The sequence below is a fragment of the Morone saxatilis genome, unplaced genomic scaffold, assembly GCF_004916995.1.
Source record: "Morone saxatilis isolate NCDOM2014 unplaced genomic scaffold, NCSU_SB_2.0 Contig22, whole genome shotgun sequence".
Taxonomy (NCBI): domain Eukaryota; kingdom Metazoa; phylum Chordata; class Actinopteri; family Moronidae; genus Morone; species Morone saxatilis.
Genome location: NW_023339785.1, coordinates 17782834 through 17802091, shown reverse-complemented (window position 1 = coordinate 17802091; position 19258 = coordinate 17782834). Strand labels below are relative to the sequence as shown.

General features: G+C 39.7%; 1 protein-coding gene across 2 annotated transcripts; it reads left to right on the top strand.

Annotated features, from left to right (window-relative positions):
* Window positions 1-2034: 2034 nt before the first annotated feature.
* mtnr1c (melatonin receptor 1C) lies at window positions 2035-14232 on the top strand. 2 transcript variants are annotated; one of them, XM_035669445.1, is made up of 3 exons: window positions 2035-2403; window positions 2507-2749; window positions 12831-14232. In XM_035669445.1, the coding sequence occupies exons 2-3, from the start codon at window positions 2554-2556 to the stop codon at window positions 13694-13696; spliced, it is 1062 nt and encodes a 353-aa protein (XP_035525338.1). In that variant the 5' UTR covers window positions 2035-2403; window positions 2507-2553; the 3' UTR covers window positions 13697-14232. The 2 variants fall into 2 exon arrangements, with proteins under 2 accessions (XP_035525338.1, XP_035525337.1); XM_035669444.1 differs by having other exon boundaries at window positions 2036-2749.
* The last annotated feature ends 5026 nt before the right edge of the window (window positions 14233-19258 follow it).

The window sequence follows — 19258 nt, the reverse complement described above, 5'->3', positions numbered from 1 at the left end:
TAATTACCCCTGTGCCTTGTCAAAATGTCTGCTGTGAAAAGAGCAGATGGGGTGGAGATCTTACTTCACTCCAGCCTTTTAATTTGAATAAAAATCCTGTAATAGGTAAGTGCATGTTGGACTGATGAACATTTATCATATCACATGACTTTAATGGGATGCTCTTGTTCTGTGTGTACATAGGATGCTTTTGCTAACATTAAGGTTCTGCTTCATTCAGGTCCAACAGAGTCAGGGTGTGATTGTGCAAGTTGGCTCACTGGAAAGGCTTTGCTACACTAAATGGAATGGAGCCTTAATGGCTATGCTTTGAGAAGCCTGTATTACCAAGTCACAGACTGTGCAGAGCACCAAGGCCACATGTTTGGCTACAGGATGCCCTGAAGGAAAAACATGTCACCCCTCAAAAAGTAAATTACACTCATACACTTTAGGCGTCACTGTTGTAATCATAAGCCTGTTTATGTCTACATTTCCAGAAGACCTGTAACATTTTGTTAAGTTATCCCCGGGGCTATAGTTGTGTAACTATTTCTTACAGAACCACAATGTTTGTGTTGTCGATAGCAATGTATAATTAATGAAGTGACGTGCCAACTGAAAAAGATTACACAACTTAGTTTGACTTTTGGAAATTAGTGGACACGTCTTAAAGGACCTTCAGTTTAAGCATTTTATGATCCAATAAACCACTAATACAATTAAAATTCTTCCAAGCAATAAAAGAGTCAAAACACAAAGTTTCTCCATCACAATCACATTTTATTTAGTCTGTACAGAAGCTTTTATTTTTTGCCTGTAGAGATGCAGTCTTGATCTTGCAATAAGGACACATCAGGCTTAGTACAGTGTAGCCTCTGTTACAGGATATTGAATTTCTTCCTTGTTTCCTGAGATTCACATCATTTTTCTGTAGTGTGGATGAGATGAGATTGCAATATGTACAGACATTTTAGTCACATTTCAGACCACAAGTGTTATTAGCCTTTTTATTTTAAAAGTAACATTGTTTTCTATATACAAAAATAAACCGTGCTTTAGAAATGTGACACAGCACACATTCATTAATAGGTTCTGCAATCGGACCCACACATGGTCAGTGTGGTGGTTATACCTTCTGGGCTGTTGTTAGTGGCGGACATTAATATAGATTTTGGGGGTTTATAATGCATTTATTAACTTTAATTTTGACTGTAGTGGGATTCCAATAAAACTTGAGAATTTGTTAATAAATAAATTTCGGTTGGGATGCTCCACAGTCCTTTTCTGGTTAGTGGTTTAACAGTGCTCATCAACACATATATGCAATTGGAAAATGAAATATAATTAAAGAAATAGAATATGTTTTCATATTATAATCAAATACGATTAATGGTATGTAAAATCCTTCAAGGCCCCTGGGTGTCAGGGCCCAGGGTAAGTTACTGTCCAAAAATACAGTAAAAAAAAGAAACTAACAACAAAAACATCCAGTAAAAATAATCCTTTATTGAAGCGCTATCGCCAACAATATGACTTCAAAGAGGTTTTTAATCTTACTTGACATCATCACTTTCTGAACCAGCTGGCTCAATTAAAAAGTACAATTTTTAGAAATGAAAAAATGTTTTGTTTAATTTCTTCAACATGTTTTATCCTGATTTAGTGTATGATTTCAGTGCCTTAAATAACACCAGTGATGCACAATTTATAATAAACCTTTCCTAACATACGATTGTAAAATATTAATCAGTCCTCTTTGAGTATTTTTCACTGTTTGCAAGAGTCTCTATTGGACACATGAAGGCGCCATTTCCATGCACATGGAAGGAGAGGCTCTGTCTTAATGAAGATCAGTAAGAAACCTGACAAGTTGCTAATGGCTGCTGCTGTAACCCTTGCAATTAAAATAAGCTACAGGCTAGCCTCCCTGGCACGACTCTCCTCAACTCCACATTCTGTCAGACGCTGGGGTTGTTATTTAATGAGACAGGTGCAGAGAAGAGGGTTAGGATGCAAAAATAGCTTTTTTTATTTATAGTTTGAAACAACACACAATCTTATCTGACATATTTTTAACAAGCGCTCCAATCTGCCTGCCTGGAGACAGAATAAAACACGAATATAGTCTTTATTAAGGCCATCAAAAGCCAACACGGGACTCCCAGTTGCCTCGTGTATGTGCCTCGCGTTCTCGCATTTCCATTACGCACAGGAGTGCGCTCACATGCCCTCCTGGCAGAATGGAGCAGCGCGCAGGAAGAGCCTTGGTGACTCATGAGGACCACACGGAGGACGACGGTGAAACACGAGCTCCTGGCATCTTTATCACCTCAGAGATGAACTTCTTAAATTTCCCTGCATGCGTAAAATCTATGTTATGATCATGCCATGGTTCGCGTCTTCATCCTGTTTACTCCATAGGTGAAGGAGGAGTATGGGTTTCATCCCTGAAAAAAAAAGTTCAAGACCCCCTCCAAGAAAATTCTTTTGATTTTTTTGGTGTGTGTGTTTCTTTTTTTTTTAGCTGAACATTGTAGTATTCCCATCATGCCTACTGCACCCTGATGGGAGATGGATTTAGAGGTGAAGGATGTGAACGGGTCGAACTGTTTGTCCCGGAATGAGAGCGACCGCGGGCTGAGCGCTTCCTCCGCTGGAGTGTCCACTGCGCTGGCCAGCGTGCTGATCTTCACCATTGTGGTCGACATCTTGGGCAATGTCCTCGTTATCCTGTCCGTGTACAGGAACAAAAAGCTCAGGAATGCAGGTGAGAGACAAAGACACGATAAAAGTGTGGATTTTGAAATAGACCCGGATAAATAAGCTGATGTCAATAAAGGATGGAAACAGCAGCTTTAATGATCAAGATGTGTGAAATATGCCTAAATTAGGGACAAGCAGACGCTCAAAAATAGAGGTTGGAAAGTTTTTTTATGAGATAAAATGAATATGAAAGACTTTCAGGAACAACAACAACTGACTCTTTATTTATTTACATCAGGTCAAAGCCAGAAGGGAAATCTTTTTCTAAATGTCCTACAGTATGTGGGATGCCCCGCTCTCTTCATTCATGACTAAAATTATGTAATATAACATGTAGCGTGTGACCTCTGTGTTGGACAATCAGGCTGCTATCTAAAGTGAGCCTCCAGTCTCAGCGTGGTGGAGTTTCCACAGCCTTGCCTGTCTGCCTTCATATCTCTCCATAAATAATAACAACCTCTTCCCCTCCATCTGGCTTTATCCTTGGGTCTCCATCCCAGATAAATCACATCCCTCCTTACATCAAGACCTGTAGTGTCCCATGAACAACCAAGGTGAGAGAAACTGTATGGTTTCTGTGTCCTTTTGTGAAGATTTTATGTTGAACACAACCTCATATTTTGTTGTCTTATGTTTCAAGTGTTCCGGCAGCAGTGTGAAGGTGAAGAAGATATTTATTGCACTTTCACGCCATTTTTCTTTCTTGGCAAATATGCCATCATCATTCAATTGCCCTATTTACTTTCTAGCCTGTAGTTGTCTCCAATGGCCACTAAGTCATTTCCAGTTCTTTGCACTATTTTGGAAAGTAGTCCGTAAATTGTTTCTTTAGGTCAGTTTTCATGAACTAAGGTACTGTAGGACAAGTATTAGACTTATTGGGGAGAGCAGGGGAGGGTCTTTTATTTTTTCTAACCCCAAGGGATTCATGGAAACAATCATATAAAAAACATCAGATAATAAAGCTTTAAAATATCCAAGGGGAATGTAAGTCTTCAGTTTGAGGACAGATTGCAGGTCATTTCATTAAAAGGATGCATATCTGAAACCCAGTTCTGCCAACAGTAGAGGGTATGAGTGATATCTAAGGTTAAGTAGTTACTGGATTGTGTCCTGTACATTTAGATGAGAGAAGAGATGTGGTGTAGTTTGGGAGCTTCAACTGTTGAGCTTTACAAATGAATAACATGAGAGGGCTATTTTCTAATTGACTGTGAGGAAGTCCATTCAACCATGTGATACAGAGAACAAAGTCTGAAATGTGTCATGTGTGATAAACTGTAATGCACTGTGATACACAGGGTTTAACTGATGAAATGTTGATGTTGCAGCACGACAATACAGAATATCTCATGGACAGACATGAAGGTGGACTGCACACGAGTTTCACAGTTGGGTTTTTAATTTTCGAGTCATGAATATGAATCTTGTCTGCTGTCAAGTGTTTGTAGGACTCAGCAAGAGCAGTGTCAGTGCAATTTAAAGTTTTAACAGCAGGATAGTCAGAGTCACTGCTGGAGGTGGAGAATAGCATGTACTTGGTCTTTTCTACATTAAAAACTAGTCTGTGATTAAGGAGTGATAATTGGAAAGCAGGCTGACCGAAGATGAGCAACAGCTGGGGTGAAAAATGGGGCATAAAGAATTGTATTATCAACAAAAAAATTGACATTTTAGACCCCTGTGGAAACTCATTTCGGCACTGAAGCCTTTTCTCTATGGAGAAGGTGTTTCCACACATTTGACTACGTTCTATGGTTCGTTGATCTGATTGGTTGAGATGATAGACGGTGATAGACAAACTGACTAAGATGCTTTCCAACAAAGCTGGAAACATGCTTGTTAAAAAGGTTTGGTTAGAAATATGACCTCAACGTGAACAGATTAAGGGGGCACTTAGTTATATGGATCAAGATTATCTGCACGCACTGCTTAACAAACTTAAAAGATAATTTGTAGTCAGAGGAAGCTGAGTCATTGGGGACTCTCTCTGCTGGACAGATATTATAATTGTCTGCAGATGTATTAAATATATGACCAGATGAGACGGAACGGTGATTAAAAACTACAACCGTGGATGATCTATTGATAATATGGCCAGATACTTGTTTGATCTGAGGTGGGAGGTGTGGCTGTGATGAACTGCTACAGTGTTCCAGAGAGAACTGACTGATACTAATTTGATTTGGCCTTCCTGATATTGCTGTGGCAGATGTTTCTTTGTTGGCTAAAGGTTAACCAGTCTTCAGGGGTCCCGGGCTTCGTCTCTGCTGTGGATGGCATTAGAGAGTTGGGAGTGGGGAGAACCAAGGACTGAATCTGTTTTTAAAAAGGAGCATGTCTGTCAGCAATAACACTAAAATATTCATTATTATATTCAGAGATTGAAAAATCAGCAAAAAAAAATCCCTAAACACTAAAATGCTCATAATTTCTTGTGTTGATAATATGAGATCTAAATTTTAGTCTCTCTGACAAAGGCAGACAGCGACCACTAACACCAAGGGCAAAGACTTCAGAGGCAGGGTATTTGTGTGTCCTGTTCATAGTATAATCTTAATTAATGTGGAGTTAAGAGGATTTTTGAAATTTGGTTCGGGTGGGTTTGTTAAAAAGCTGAAAAAGATTAAGTTCCAGGCACTGTTCTCTATCGTAATGACATTATTTGGGATCTTAGGGAAAAGCCGTGTGGAAAGCAGGCAGACACATCAAACTTGCTACTTAGCTGGATGGATCCCGGTGGCGGAGACCTTGTTATATGACAGTCCAGGGATCCAAAGGATGGAAAGTGTGAAACTTTCCTGAATCCTGAATCTGTGCCAGTATGACCAATAGCTTTTGATATTGTTAACAAACCTTAAATACTAATTGAGCCAATTCAGTAAATGTATAACTCTTCTCTATACTATGCTGTGTCACAGATACACATTGGTTTTACACAGGGTGTGGCACTTTCTCCAGCAGAGGGTTCAAAGAAAGTAAAGTAAAACATACAATCATACAGTTAAGAAACAAATGCAATCATCAGTCATATCTTGGGTTGCAAGTTATGTGTGTTGGGGTCCATTTCCTTGTATAAAAACTGATAATATCTTGATACTCAGAGCCTGTTTCTTGTCTGGCATGGAAAAACTTGAGACATAAAAACAAAATGCATACTTTAGATTGCAATCACATGAACTATAAAACACATTTTAATGCAATTATATAATCAAACCTTTTAGTTTCTTCTGTTTGAGGAACAAAACAGAACCCTATGAGTTCAAATACTGTATATTGGATGCTGTGCTGCTTTGAAGTTATAGGGTAATTCTGGTATTTTTAAACCTGGGCCCTATACATACTTTGGGGTCTAAATGACTAATACACAAAAAGGTTTAGAATTTGCCCAGTAGATCGTCTCAGCTGGCAGCCATGAAATAGGCCCGTCAAAATACGTCCACCTAAAGTGCTTGTTGTTCCCACTGACAGGCTCAGATTGTTATTATTTTAATTTATCTGGCAACATTATGGAAATGATCCTGGATAAACCTTTTTGTTAAAGAGCTAGATGCTTTTTGTTTAACCAGAAACAGCCATTACGTTGCTCTGTTAGAATCCACCAGTCATTTTATCTGGCAGACACTGCAACACTGGTCTACCACTGCCTCAATTGCTTTGTTTTTGTTCTTTTAAAGGGTTAGTTAACACACAAATATTCGGTACCTAGTCATTTAGACCCCAGAATATGTAAAAAAATAAATAATAATAAATATGGCCCAGGTTTAAAAATACTGGAATTACCCAGTAAAGGTCCTGGAAGACCATGCACCATTATACCCTGACATTTTAAGGTTAAAAGAAAAGTCAGGAAAGCCTTCTGCTGAGCAAAAGACTAAACTCAGTGATCACAACATGATGGTAATGAGCACATGCGAATCAGGCAGTGGGATTAGGTCAGTGTTTGCAATAATGAGCTTTTAATTACAATTTCAAATACATTATGTAACACATCCAATGTATTCCTCTGTACAACAGCCAAATGCAGTTTGGCAAGAAGTTTAGGAGCCCAAAGAATAATTAGATTATCCAGTTTGCAAAAATGTCACAGTTGACTGGTTTCAAACAAGAGGGCAAGAGTAAATGACCTGCTTAAAAGTCTTCTCCATACTGGTGGACTGTGGGCACTGCACTGATTACAAACCTCATATCACTATTCTCCTACACTAATTGGACTGACTGACAGGTCCAGTCACACGAGAGTCCTCACCAGTGTCGCAGTGTCCCGTTGGTCAGCATGTGTGAGTGGAAACCTGAAACCCCACTAGAAGCTTCCATCTATTTCTTTTAAGGGTGTCCTTAAATGACTGAAATTGTTACTGCTGTTAGACATCAATCTCCTCTCTGTTCTTAACAAGCTATTTATAGGTTTGGCTCACTTTGTATGAATGTTTAATTGTACAGAGTTTCCAAAAAGAGGAGCATGGACACAGCTGAAGAACGGTGAACAGCATAAAAATCTGTTTCTGTGATACATGGGTGTTTTCTGAAGGGGTGATAGGTGCAGTATAACACAGTAACATCCTAATGATTGATATACTGAGATATGATTTATAATTTAAAGTGGGTAAAGACTATACTCTGACATATTTTTTGGGGAAATCTGGTGTGTGAGACAGAAGACATCCTATCTCCTCTCTCCATTACACACTATTGAGACTGCTGGTTTGTTTCCTCACACGCAGCAGCAGGACCTTTGCGCTCTGCTTCACTTCAACACACTCGACTCACACTTTGTCTCCATATATCCCTCCGCTATCTACCACTCAACCTCCCCCCCCCAAAAAAACCACATGCATGTGCACACGTTTGGTAAATGCTGGTGCATCTTCTGAGTAACATATCTTCACATATTTGAGGATAATTGGTACCATGTGTTCCATTTTCACAGGTTTGCAGGTTCTCTCAAGTGTGCAAATGTAATAGGATCTATCCAGTAACTCTTCCAAAAGGGTAGAGCATGGCACTATAGGACTGCCAATGGGGTGTTAACACTGGAGTTTCCCACTGGGGTTAACCATACTAAAAATACACTCACAAAATGCACTCATGAGAGAGAGACAGGAACAGAGAAAGAGAACGATGAAGGGGAGCAGATGGAGGAAATAACGAAAGAATGAGCTTGACTGAGTGTGTGTGTGTGTGCGTGTGTATGCGCACGTATTTTTCACCTCCATGTAAGGGTCACGAGGGTGTGTAAGGTTGAGGATGGACTGGAATTTTGTTAAATCATGCACATCATTCCCTCATTCACTCTACAGTCATGAATAAATCCCCAAAACCGGAGTGTCCAGAGGGGGGTTAATTGAGTCAGTGGACTTAGTGAGTCAAACCAGAAGCCAACTTAAATTGACAGCACAGATCCACAGGGAATATCACTTAGCACACTACATTAAACATATCTTCTTTTCACGAAAACAAAAATTGTACATGACATTTCGCTTTCCTATGCGTGTAGATAGGATGTTATCAGAATGGGATTTTTGACAAAATCACACCTGGGAAGATAAATGCACTTTTGTTCGCATCACATCCAGTCTTTCTTTCTTCTGTAGGAGGCTGTTATGTTCAAATATGCATAATTCACTAACATCCTCATGTTCTGGGATTGCACCTAACGCGTGAAACACTATTGGACCAGACGCTGCTTGTGTCCTAATGGTCTGATTTCTCTCAGGGCCAGTGAGTCTTATTTTCTCAGACGTCGATGGTCTGATTGGTAGATGGCATCTCATGGTGACGATGATGTTTTTGGCTGGGCTCATAGCAGGCTACATCACCAAAAGGCAGCTTGTGTCAGTTTAATGTTGAACTCCTTAGAAAAAATTCTCTGCCGCCTTGAACACGAGTTCATGAAGTAGTCACTACTAATTCATCAGCGCTCATGCCCTTGCCAAAAGGTTATTCGTGCTTATTTATAATAACATGCTGAGTAAATTGAATGTAATCTAATTTGGGATATGCACTTGTAGTAGTAAGACTTGCACTGGTGACATTCAGTGGGACTCAAGCGATGCCAACCCTCCTACGAATTTTTATGAATGCATCTTTCCTTTAAAGGTGTATAAATATAGCGGGTGAATCAAAGCCTAGTATATCACGTTTCCTGTATGAGCGTGTGAGAGTAATGGGATACAGACAGTGGCTTTGACAGAGGAACGTAAGCCCTTGAGATTCACACATGCACATAGCCATGCAAGCCAGATTGAAAATCCGCCGGCAGGCTTTTGTTATGTCTTCTGGTTTGTTTATATCTTGCAAATTCATTATCTACCTCTTCTTGCTCCAGCATCACTCCCTTTTTATGTCCTACATTGTTCTTTCTACTATTCAGAACTATTCAGCTGGAGTGAAGCAATCTGCCATAAATATGCCCACATTGTATACAGAGCCTATTTTAATACATATGTGGGTTTGTAAGCTGGGAGGGAGGATGTGAGGCAGTTTGAGCCTGTCTAATATATTTTTGCTGCCTGGTGTGTGCTGGCGTCAAATATCTTGTTTCACTCACGCATAGCTGAATAGTTGTCTGCTGTGATTTTGATTTATTATTTCATTCCCCAAAAAATGCTGTATGTGACAGACAGAGAGAGTGATGCACTGGGGGAATTCATGGGGTGGTCGCTCAACTCTAGTGAGTCACTTCAAAGCGGGAATCAGTTGATTTGATGCAACGTTTCACTTGGTTGACAGTTTTGTGAGAGTATACAGTATGATCAGATAATTATAGAGCACAATGGTGTCAGGGAACCTAAAGGGCGCAAGTCAGCTGTCCCTGAAGGCCTGCAACCAATCCGCATTCAGGTTAAGCTCTATCCAACTCACACACGTTGATAATAATAGCTCCCATAGATGTCAGTGGCCACGACTCTATTCTGGTATCCAGGAGTGTGAATATTGTTGTTGGTTGGCTGTTATGCACTAAAACAATAATCATTTTGAGTGCTGTGAGTTTGATGAGCATCAGGTCGGCCAAATAGGTTAATCAAACAGTGAGAGGTTACGGTTTGTCCAGTGTTTTAATAATGGATGCCAACAAAATAAAGACAATCATCTGGCCACTTCACAGCAATCCTCTCAGGGGTGTCTTAGCACTTACCTCATCCTCTTGACGATAAGGGGGAAAGAGGGTTCAGCCAGAAAGAGCTATAAGGCTGTAGCATGCCCCATCCAGCCAGTACACATGATAACACTGAGCCACATGATGTCAGCGAGGAATCAAACCTCTGCACAATGACAAATGCACACAGCGAGTAATATGAGCGTCACAAATACAATCTGACAGATTTGCCCACTGAGCTGACTCGAGGATGAAGAACAAATGCTTTTATTTTTATCTCAGCAGGCTTGAGAGAGGACCCGTGCTGTTTTAGTAACTTGGAAATCAACTGTCTCTGAATACCTCTGCCATGTCTGAGGAAAAATGTCAAAAAAAGGCCTAAAAGTTCCCAAGTTATGAAGGAAGAAAAACATTTAGGCTTCATGTATTTTTTGGAATGTTTAATAATTTTGAATGTTATTTTTTTTTACCACAGTTCAGGCGAGTGAATTGAAATTAGACTGGTTGCTAAACAACATACTGTAGCTGTGTTGTCCCTGGGGGGCGGGGATTATAACAAGCTTTTAACGTAGAGGATTGATGGCCAACATGTGTTTTAAATCCACTCGCATCATATCTGCCAATCAACGCTGTTGTTTCAGCTGTTGTCTGAATGAGTGAGAGCCTCGGAACTTCACATTTCAACTTCAGGAGGTAGTTTATGTTATATATATAAATAAACCCTGGAATCGCCCTAATGTCTGATAAAAAAAAATTGTTAAAATGAGGCACATTATATATTTAATCCTTTATAGATTATTTACAGAAAACATAAATGTTTAAATTCTAACCCATTGTGTAATGGTACATGAAAAACAGGCTAAATGTTGGTAATGACAGGCAGTATATAATCATAATTTCAGTTTATTTTGTTGTAGTTTCGATCAGCGTGGTGCTACTTACTACATGTAGTGCTAATTATTTGATAAAGAGTTTTATCTCTAAAAGGCTGGGTAAACTGTAGACTTTAAATGGCAGCAAACACTGGGTTTATTTAGGCAAAATCTCTACTTCATCACAAATCTCGACTCCTAAGATGTGTAGCTCGCACACACAATAGACCATTTATTGCACGTCTTCTCAAAACTTATGACAAGCTAATGTTTCTTTTGCGAAACGCCTATTCGATTGCATTGTGACTCCACTTTATGTTCTTGTTATCTATCTTCTTATCTGACACAACATTACAGTTTGATTTATTGTTTTATTCTCCCCCACCCAGAACAGCTGCACTGTAACAATATCAGACGTCATTTTCTATGATTCATTTCTTCTGAGGAGATCCAGTGTCACACTACCATCGACTTAGACCTCAGGAGGACAGGAACTTGTTTGAATGTAATCTGATGCTAAAATTACCCATGTTCTGGTTTTTATGTACTTAAACTCAGTGTTCGACTGTCTGTTCCCAGGGGCAAAGAAGCTTTAAAACAAGTACTGCCTTATTTGAGGGTTTATTGGGATGGAGCTGCCAAATAAATCATTATTATTAGCAAGACTAGGCAGAGTCCTGCATGGGTCCAGTTTTGAAAAACCTGCACCTGTAGACCTCAGCATCAGAAACACGACCTGTTCTCCACAATAATCTCCAAGTCAAAACCGAACCAACCCGACCCATCCCGTTAATATAAATCCTGCGTCCAACCCGTGATTAAACACATGATACGCACAGTCATATGTTTACTTGCACAATTAGAAGTGTATCATAGAAACATGATTTCAAATCATAATTAACCGAGTCTATTTGGCTGAATCAATCGGCAACTATGTTGCTACACATTCTGCTGTTGCTGTGTCCACACGACCAACTGGGCACCGATGTCACCAGCACAGTTTCAACCGTTCTGAAGTCCTGGCACAGAAAACCTTACCGCTAACTGAGTTTTAGCGTCCTTGTCTTCTTGTTTTGGCAGTTTGAGAGTTGTTCTAAAAGTACATTGTCAACTGGCGCAGCACCTTTGCTCTTGCTGCAGCTGTATTTCCTCAGAGAGGATTTGCGAGATTGCGGTTTTCACAATAATAATAAACAAAATTGATTAGGCCTGATTATATGTACCTGATTTAGATGTTAAAAATATTTCTTGCAGGTTACCTGGCAACCGGGTGCAAGACATTAGCGTTGTAATATTTGCTAATTAGCACTAAACACATTCCAGCTGGGACAGATGATTGTTAGTTTTACAGGTATTAAGGGTCCAGTGTGTAACATTTAGGAAGATATGCTGGCAGAAATTAAATATAATCTTCATATGCATGTTTTCATTAGTGTTTTGTGTTTTCGTTACCTTAGAATCAGTCGTTTTTATCTAGGCAGCGGGTTCTCTTCTACTGAGTCTTCCATATTGAATGTTGGTGGCAGATGAAAACTCAAACCAATTATTGCAATTCATCCTGAGGGGGAAATTAATGTATATTGAATCATGTTAATCCATCCAAAATTTATTTCACTTAAAACCATGAATGTGAGCTTCACGGTGTCTCTAAAGTCAGTGAATCATCAAAATCAGTGGGATTCATCCTCTGGGAATCATGGATATTTATACCAGATTCAATCAACAACCATCCAATGCTTGTTGAGATATTTCAGTTTTGGACCAAAGTAGTGAGCCACGCTACTAGCATGGCTAAAAATGTTGTTAATTTTAACAGTTACAGTGAGAAAAAGGGGGTTGCAGCACTGAGAGAGCTGTAACACAAAAGCAATTGCCTGGATCCACATCAGTGCAGTGGAGAGTCCATGGTAAAAGCCTTATCAAAATGAGCCACAAAGGGCACAGTGAAGCTGCTCTTTTATGACGTTAAGTCACAGTTGTACCTCCGGTGACCCAGTTTATTTTAAGGAATTTAACCCGGAGCCAGAAAGTGAATAAAAAGTGCTGTATGCTTTAATTATAAACCAGTTTGGGTCATGTTTTTTCTGTTATCTAAACCTCTTATGTGTCTCCAGGCAACATCTTCGTGGTGAGTTTGTCTGTAGCAGACCTGGTGGTGGCTTTGTACCCCTACCCTCTGGTCCTGACAGCCATCTTCCACAATGACTGGACCATGGGTGACCTGCACTGCCAAGCAAGCGGCTTCATCATGGGCCTAAGCGTCATCGGCTCCATCTTCAATATCACAGCCATTGCCATCAACCGCTACTGCTACATCTGCCACAGCCTCCACTACGACCGCCTGTACAGCCTGAGGAACACCTGCTGCTACCTGGGCCTCACCTGGCTGCTCACCGCCATCGCCACAGTGCCCAACTTCTTTGTTGGCTCGCTGCAGTACGATCCCCGCATCTACTCCTGCACCTTCGCCCAGACGGTCAGCTCATACTACACTATCTCAGTGGTGGTTATTCACTTTCTTATCCCGCTGCTGGTGGTGTCCTACTGTTACATGAGGATATGGGTGCTGGTGATTCAAGTGAAACATCGGGTTAAACCGGAGCAAAGGACCAAACTGAAACCTAGTGATGTGAGGAACTTCCTGACTATGTTTATGGTGTTTGTGTTGTTTGCAGTATGCTGGGCTCCATTGAACCTTATAGGGCTGGCTGTAGCTATAAACCCTGTGAAAGTTGCGCCCAACATACCTGAGTGGCTATTTGTCACAAGCTACTTTATGGCGTACTTCAACAGCTGCCTCAACGCTATCATATATGGACTATTAAACCAAAACTTCCGCAAAGAATACAAGACAATTCTTCTTGCTCTTTGCATCCCACGTTTGCTCCTCATGGAGACCTCCAGGTGTGCCACAGAGGGACTGAAGAGTAAGCCTTCACCAGCTGTAACGAACAATAACGTAGCAGAGATAAATGTATAAACAAATGTTTTTAAGGGGAAACTTAGATTAAGTTTCTCTTGAGCCTCTATTGTGGATGTGTGACATGATTCACAACGTGCCTTTTTACAAGTTGTGGTTTCCAGTTGTAAAGATGTAATCGTGTAATCTGCTGCTGTCCTATTCCTTTTAGCCATGTCAGACACTGTTCCTTCATGTTGGAAGGAAAACAATCAGTTGTATCATCGGAACATTGTATCATCGGAACAGTTTCCTGGCACTCTACTTAAAGACAGACAAACTGGTTAAAAAGTTAGGGGGGAAAAATCCATATAACTCGTCAGCCTTCACCAAAAAGCATTTTGACCATGGAGGGTAGTCAGCAGCATTGACAATTACTTACAGTGAGTCACTACGTACTGTATAGCCTATTATCTTGACGGGATACTTCACTTTCCAAGCCACATCCCGGGCATGTGTACATATGCACAAAAATGACTCACTGTCTTTTGGCACAGATCAATTATAAATATGTGAACAATATAGCGAAAATAAAATAAATGTATTTTCTATTCCCATCATGTCTCTACGCTCTTCAATTCAAAAATAATGATGTAAAAGTCTAAAGATTTGTTTGTTTTCCCTCTGTGCAATTAACTGAAGGCTTTTTATTCAATGCTTGGTTCAATTATCAAGGATTTAACACTATTATTTGGATTTTAGTGACTGAGAATATTAAAACTTGGGCAGCTGCCAATCTGGAAAGACTTTAGCTTTTTTTTTTTAAAGCTATGCTGCATCCCATATTTCATCCTCAGTGTGACGAGTAGCTCATTCTCCTTCTCACTGGGAATGTAGGCTGTATTAATTCACCATGATGCCGACTCACCCTCAGGCTTGTCTTCTGAGCAACGATGCCCTCACAAAACACACTGGGCAGATTGTGGAAGCTTTTGCTCCAATTTTAATTCAAGAGAAAAAAACGCAAATATCAGAGCGGAACATTAACGTGTCAGTGTAAAAGGGCGTGCTTTGTTGTTTGTAAAATTTAATTCTTTCACTTTTTTTAGTCAATTCTTCCGGTAAACAAACTTGTGTTTACTATTCAACTATCACATGCAGATAATCAGATAAAAAAAAATGGAAAGCTCCACCACACGTCCCCTTTCAGACCTTGAATGATTTAGGAAATGCAGAAATCTTAAAAATGGGGAAGACCGGATTATAAACAAAGCCAGCTTTCTTGTTTATTAAATGCCCGAGGGACATGACACACATCAGGAGCCAGAGATGTAATTCCGTGATAGTGCAAGTGTGCCTGAGCACATGTCACCCGAGCCGAGATGAGCTCTGACAGGCTCCCAGCAAAACTTCCACAGCAAACAAACTATGAGCGGGTCACCTCACAGGGAGGCTCCAAGATGCCAATGTGACACATTGCTGATATGATGCACTGTTACTGGAATATTAAAGGGATTACAAATGTTTAATTTAAAGTATTTATAAATATTCTCAGCATATTTTACACCTACTTATAGATCCATTTTCTGATTTTTGTATTGTTGTTGTGCTGTGTTGGAGCTAGGCTTGGATAGGCTGTCTGATGTCTGAGTGGATGAATAAAGATGCCAAAACAGTAATCTGAATCCATCATGGATCTTGGATGATTACAGGGAGACTCAAGCTGTTTTATGGCTCCAGGTGCCATCAAGTTGCAGAGTAGCAAAATGGCAGCAAACTATTCAATTCTGCTAGCAATCATACAAGACTGTGTATCTGATGTGGAAGAAAGAAGCAGCCCACATGCCAGTGCAAGGTCAGCTACAGATGAGTGGCTAAAGGGGCTCGAGGGAAGATGACAGTGTCGGCTCTACTACCACACCAAAGAGTCACAGACTAATGGTCATCATTCTTCATCTTCCATTCACCTTCCACTCTTCGTTCTGTCCTTTCCCTGCACTTTTCAACCTGTATTTATTTACCCTGTTATCTCCCAAGATATCTCATATATAGTTGGGCATCTTGAGAAATATGTTGTTTTTTGCTTTCTTCCAAAGAGTAAAATGAAACGCTCAATACCGCTCCTATATCGTCAGGTTAAGTATGAAGCTACAGTCAGAAGATGGCTTGTTTAGTTTAGTGTAAAGACTGGAAACAGGGGAAAACAGCCAGCCTGGTTCTGTCAATAGGTTTTTAAAACAATCTGCCTAGTTAACATGTCATATCATGTTTGTGTAATCTGTACAAGAACCGACAAGTTGTGAGAAAATAAAGTCCGAGAAATAACCTGATAGGGACAGCAGGGTAAGATGAACCAGTGAGTAAGTTGATCCACCCCACATTTCCAGGCAACTGTGCACAATTGTTGTCATGTGACCATAAATTCAGGAAGCACCCATCATTTATATATGGCTGTAATAGAGAGAAGCACATTGGAGGAAGTGATTTATTCACACAAAATAACTGAATTTCCTGGACTCATTTTTTTGCATGTCAGGTATAATGACTGTTATGTCAAAGTGAATGTATCCAGGTCTAGAAATGTGTATTATACATATCAGTGATTTGCAAACCATGTAAATCCTTTAGTTAAGGATTAGGCTGAGCTGCAGTTTTTTTTCCAAAAATGGTGGCTATGGGGCAAATTGAGCCAGTGGTTTAACAAATCCAAACATAAGGCCCTGAAGTTAAGTCTCTGAAGCATTAACGTCCAGGTGAAATGGAAATCAGAGAGCTGTTTGCTTCCTCACATTTACGTATTTCCTGTAAAAACAAGCAGCTAGGAAGGGACTTGTCACGGTAGCTAATAGCACTGTGTGTTACGTTCCCCCCGGTCCAGCAGCTATAGCAGTCCTGTTACCTGAGCTGAAGATTGATTGACAGGTAATGTCATTATACTATTGGCTGAATTTGGTCCCATGCTTACGTAAGCATGTGCACATTTTGTTTTACAGGAAGACAAAATGATTTTCATATAAACATACAAAGAATTGAATTTTTGTCAATTGTTTGGCCTATGCTGATAAATAGGGGTACAACATAACTGAAAAGGCAATCTTAAAAGGTTTTCATTTCACCTTTTTTTTTAATGTTCTGTAACGCAACTGGTGAGGAAACTAGCCTGGTTCTGTCAGTAGGACAGAAAAGGAAACACTGTACCAGCTTTTTGTGTGCTGTTTCATGCATTTTATGACTTTTGGACCTGTGGGAAAGGAGGATGTGAGGCGACCTTCAGGGCGTTCGTGGTAACAATAATAAACACGTAGTTAATGTGAAACAGGCGCAGTTTGGTTTGTTTAGGCAACAAAACTACATCATCATTGTTTGTGTTAAAAATAACTATATTAGTTACGTCAGTTTACGTACGTAACTTAAATTATGTTACTGATAAAAGCACAAATTTAATTTTTTGTATATAGTGTTGATTACCTGTAAATTTTCATGCAACTGAAGATATCCACTCTGATATAAACAAATTAACTATATATATAATGCAGGCTTGGTGTAGCATAGAAATTTGATTTAGTAAAATTCTTGATCCTGGATTTGCGAAGTATAGTCTATAGTAGGCAATCTTTGTAAAATAACTGTTGCTATTTTTACACTAAACATATTGATACTGACACAACTCATATTGCTCAGTAGATAAATGTAAAATACAATCCAGAGCCCAGGATGGATAGTTGAAATGACTAGTCCATCCACCCACACAGTTTGTCATTTTGCCTGTGATTTAATATGAAGGGCAACCGCTCGTGGTATGTTCAAGGACAGCATGATCCATCCATCCCGCCCTCTGCTATAAGATCCATCATAACTCATGACTGTATTTAGCTAATTTCGCATATGTGTCTCTGTCTGTCTATGACCTACACTTTCCCTGGTTTCTCTGTAACATCCGCTCTGTTTTATTTTGCTTTGGCTGCTTCTCTGCATCTCAGATAAGCTTTCTACGGCTATAAATTGCTATATACTGCCATAAGAACATGTCAGAATTTGATATCACTAAGTTATATCATATCTATTGTCATATATCAGATACAAGGCAGGCGTCCTTGTCTTATTCATTTTGTAGTTCTGCATTGCTCTTTGTAGCATCCACTTGATTGCACTGAGAATTTATTGTCCAAACTGGATCAAGCACAAAGGGAGCAAGGCGTAAACTTGAATTTGTCAGAGCACACGATACTCTACTCCCTCCACTTGCTTATTTTCTTCTCCTCCTCAGTGGTCAGGCCTCAAAGAAACAAATTCTCATTTGTGGGAGATAAAGATTATTTCCACAATATCAGAACACTGCTAATGTGGTTAACACCAAATGGATGAGGAATAAAGCATTATATTGCCTGATGCTAGCATGACATGATGGTTTTTTCACCCGCTGGATGAAGCTAGACATAACTCTCCTCTTTGCACAGAGGAATTTCTACAGCTTTTTCACATCATTGCATTTTACAGCGGTGGGGTCTCACAGTGGGCCTGCTGCCCCAATAGCAAGTCTCCTAATGGATTTGCGCATTGGGTTCAGCACTGCCTGTGTTCTCATGCATATGATGTGTTCCTACATGTCCCAATGGGCTGTGGGTCACAATACTACCAGGAGGTTTTAGGTGTCGTGGGTCCACAACAAGCCAATGAGAGCAGGAAATGGGGATGATGGTGATTATTTGTGCCACATTTGTTGACTATTTTTAGATACAGCATTCATAGCAGAGGGGGATTATAGATGAATTTGTAAAAGTATAAATAAATCTGCATGACAATATGTTCCCATGATCCTTGTTTGTGGACAGTAACCTCTACTTTGCCATGTCACCAATGTGCAAAATAAATTCAGATCTTATAAGTAAAAATACATCAATACAAATTACTTAATTACAAGTACATTTAAAAATAAGTAAAATCAGTTATAGAGACTTAATGTACCAAAAACTACAGTTGTACTTGATCACCAGAAAGATGGAAGCTGTAAATAATATATTCATTGCATGTATATTGTACTATTTCAATTGTTATTACTGACAACAATGTGTGCAGTAAGTAAAGGCTTTTTTGCTATATAACTGGTTGAGGTGGAGCTAGTTTTAACTACTTTATATACGGTTCATCTGTTTAGTTCAGTGCCTCCCCGCTAAAGGGTTATAAGATTAATCTGGGGGAATGTGAGATTATTAACAGGGCAGGAAAGAAGAAAAAAATCTGAATGTTCTGCTGCACAAATTCTGACTTTTCTCTAATATTTGCTTTAAATATGATTTACCTTTTTGTGCTTCAAATACTTGTTTGAGTGTATTCATCTGAGAGGTGTAGGGGGGGATTTTTTTAATGGTGGAACTGCTCAATTCCTTCGAAAACAGCTGAACACTGCTGGGTCAACTGCTGGGAAAATCACTGGTTTAACATTTACAGGCACAGGTTGACATTTTAGAAACAGAGAGGTACATGAGAAACAGCTATATCCTGGTTCTGCCAAAAGGTAACAAAGTCAACCTACCAGCACATATAAAGCTTGTTTAAACACACTGTATTTTGTTTGTTTAATCTCCACAAAAACCAAAGTGTAAAAATGACTATTGACATTTTATGGAAGGTTGTCTTGGTCGG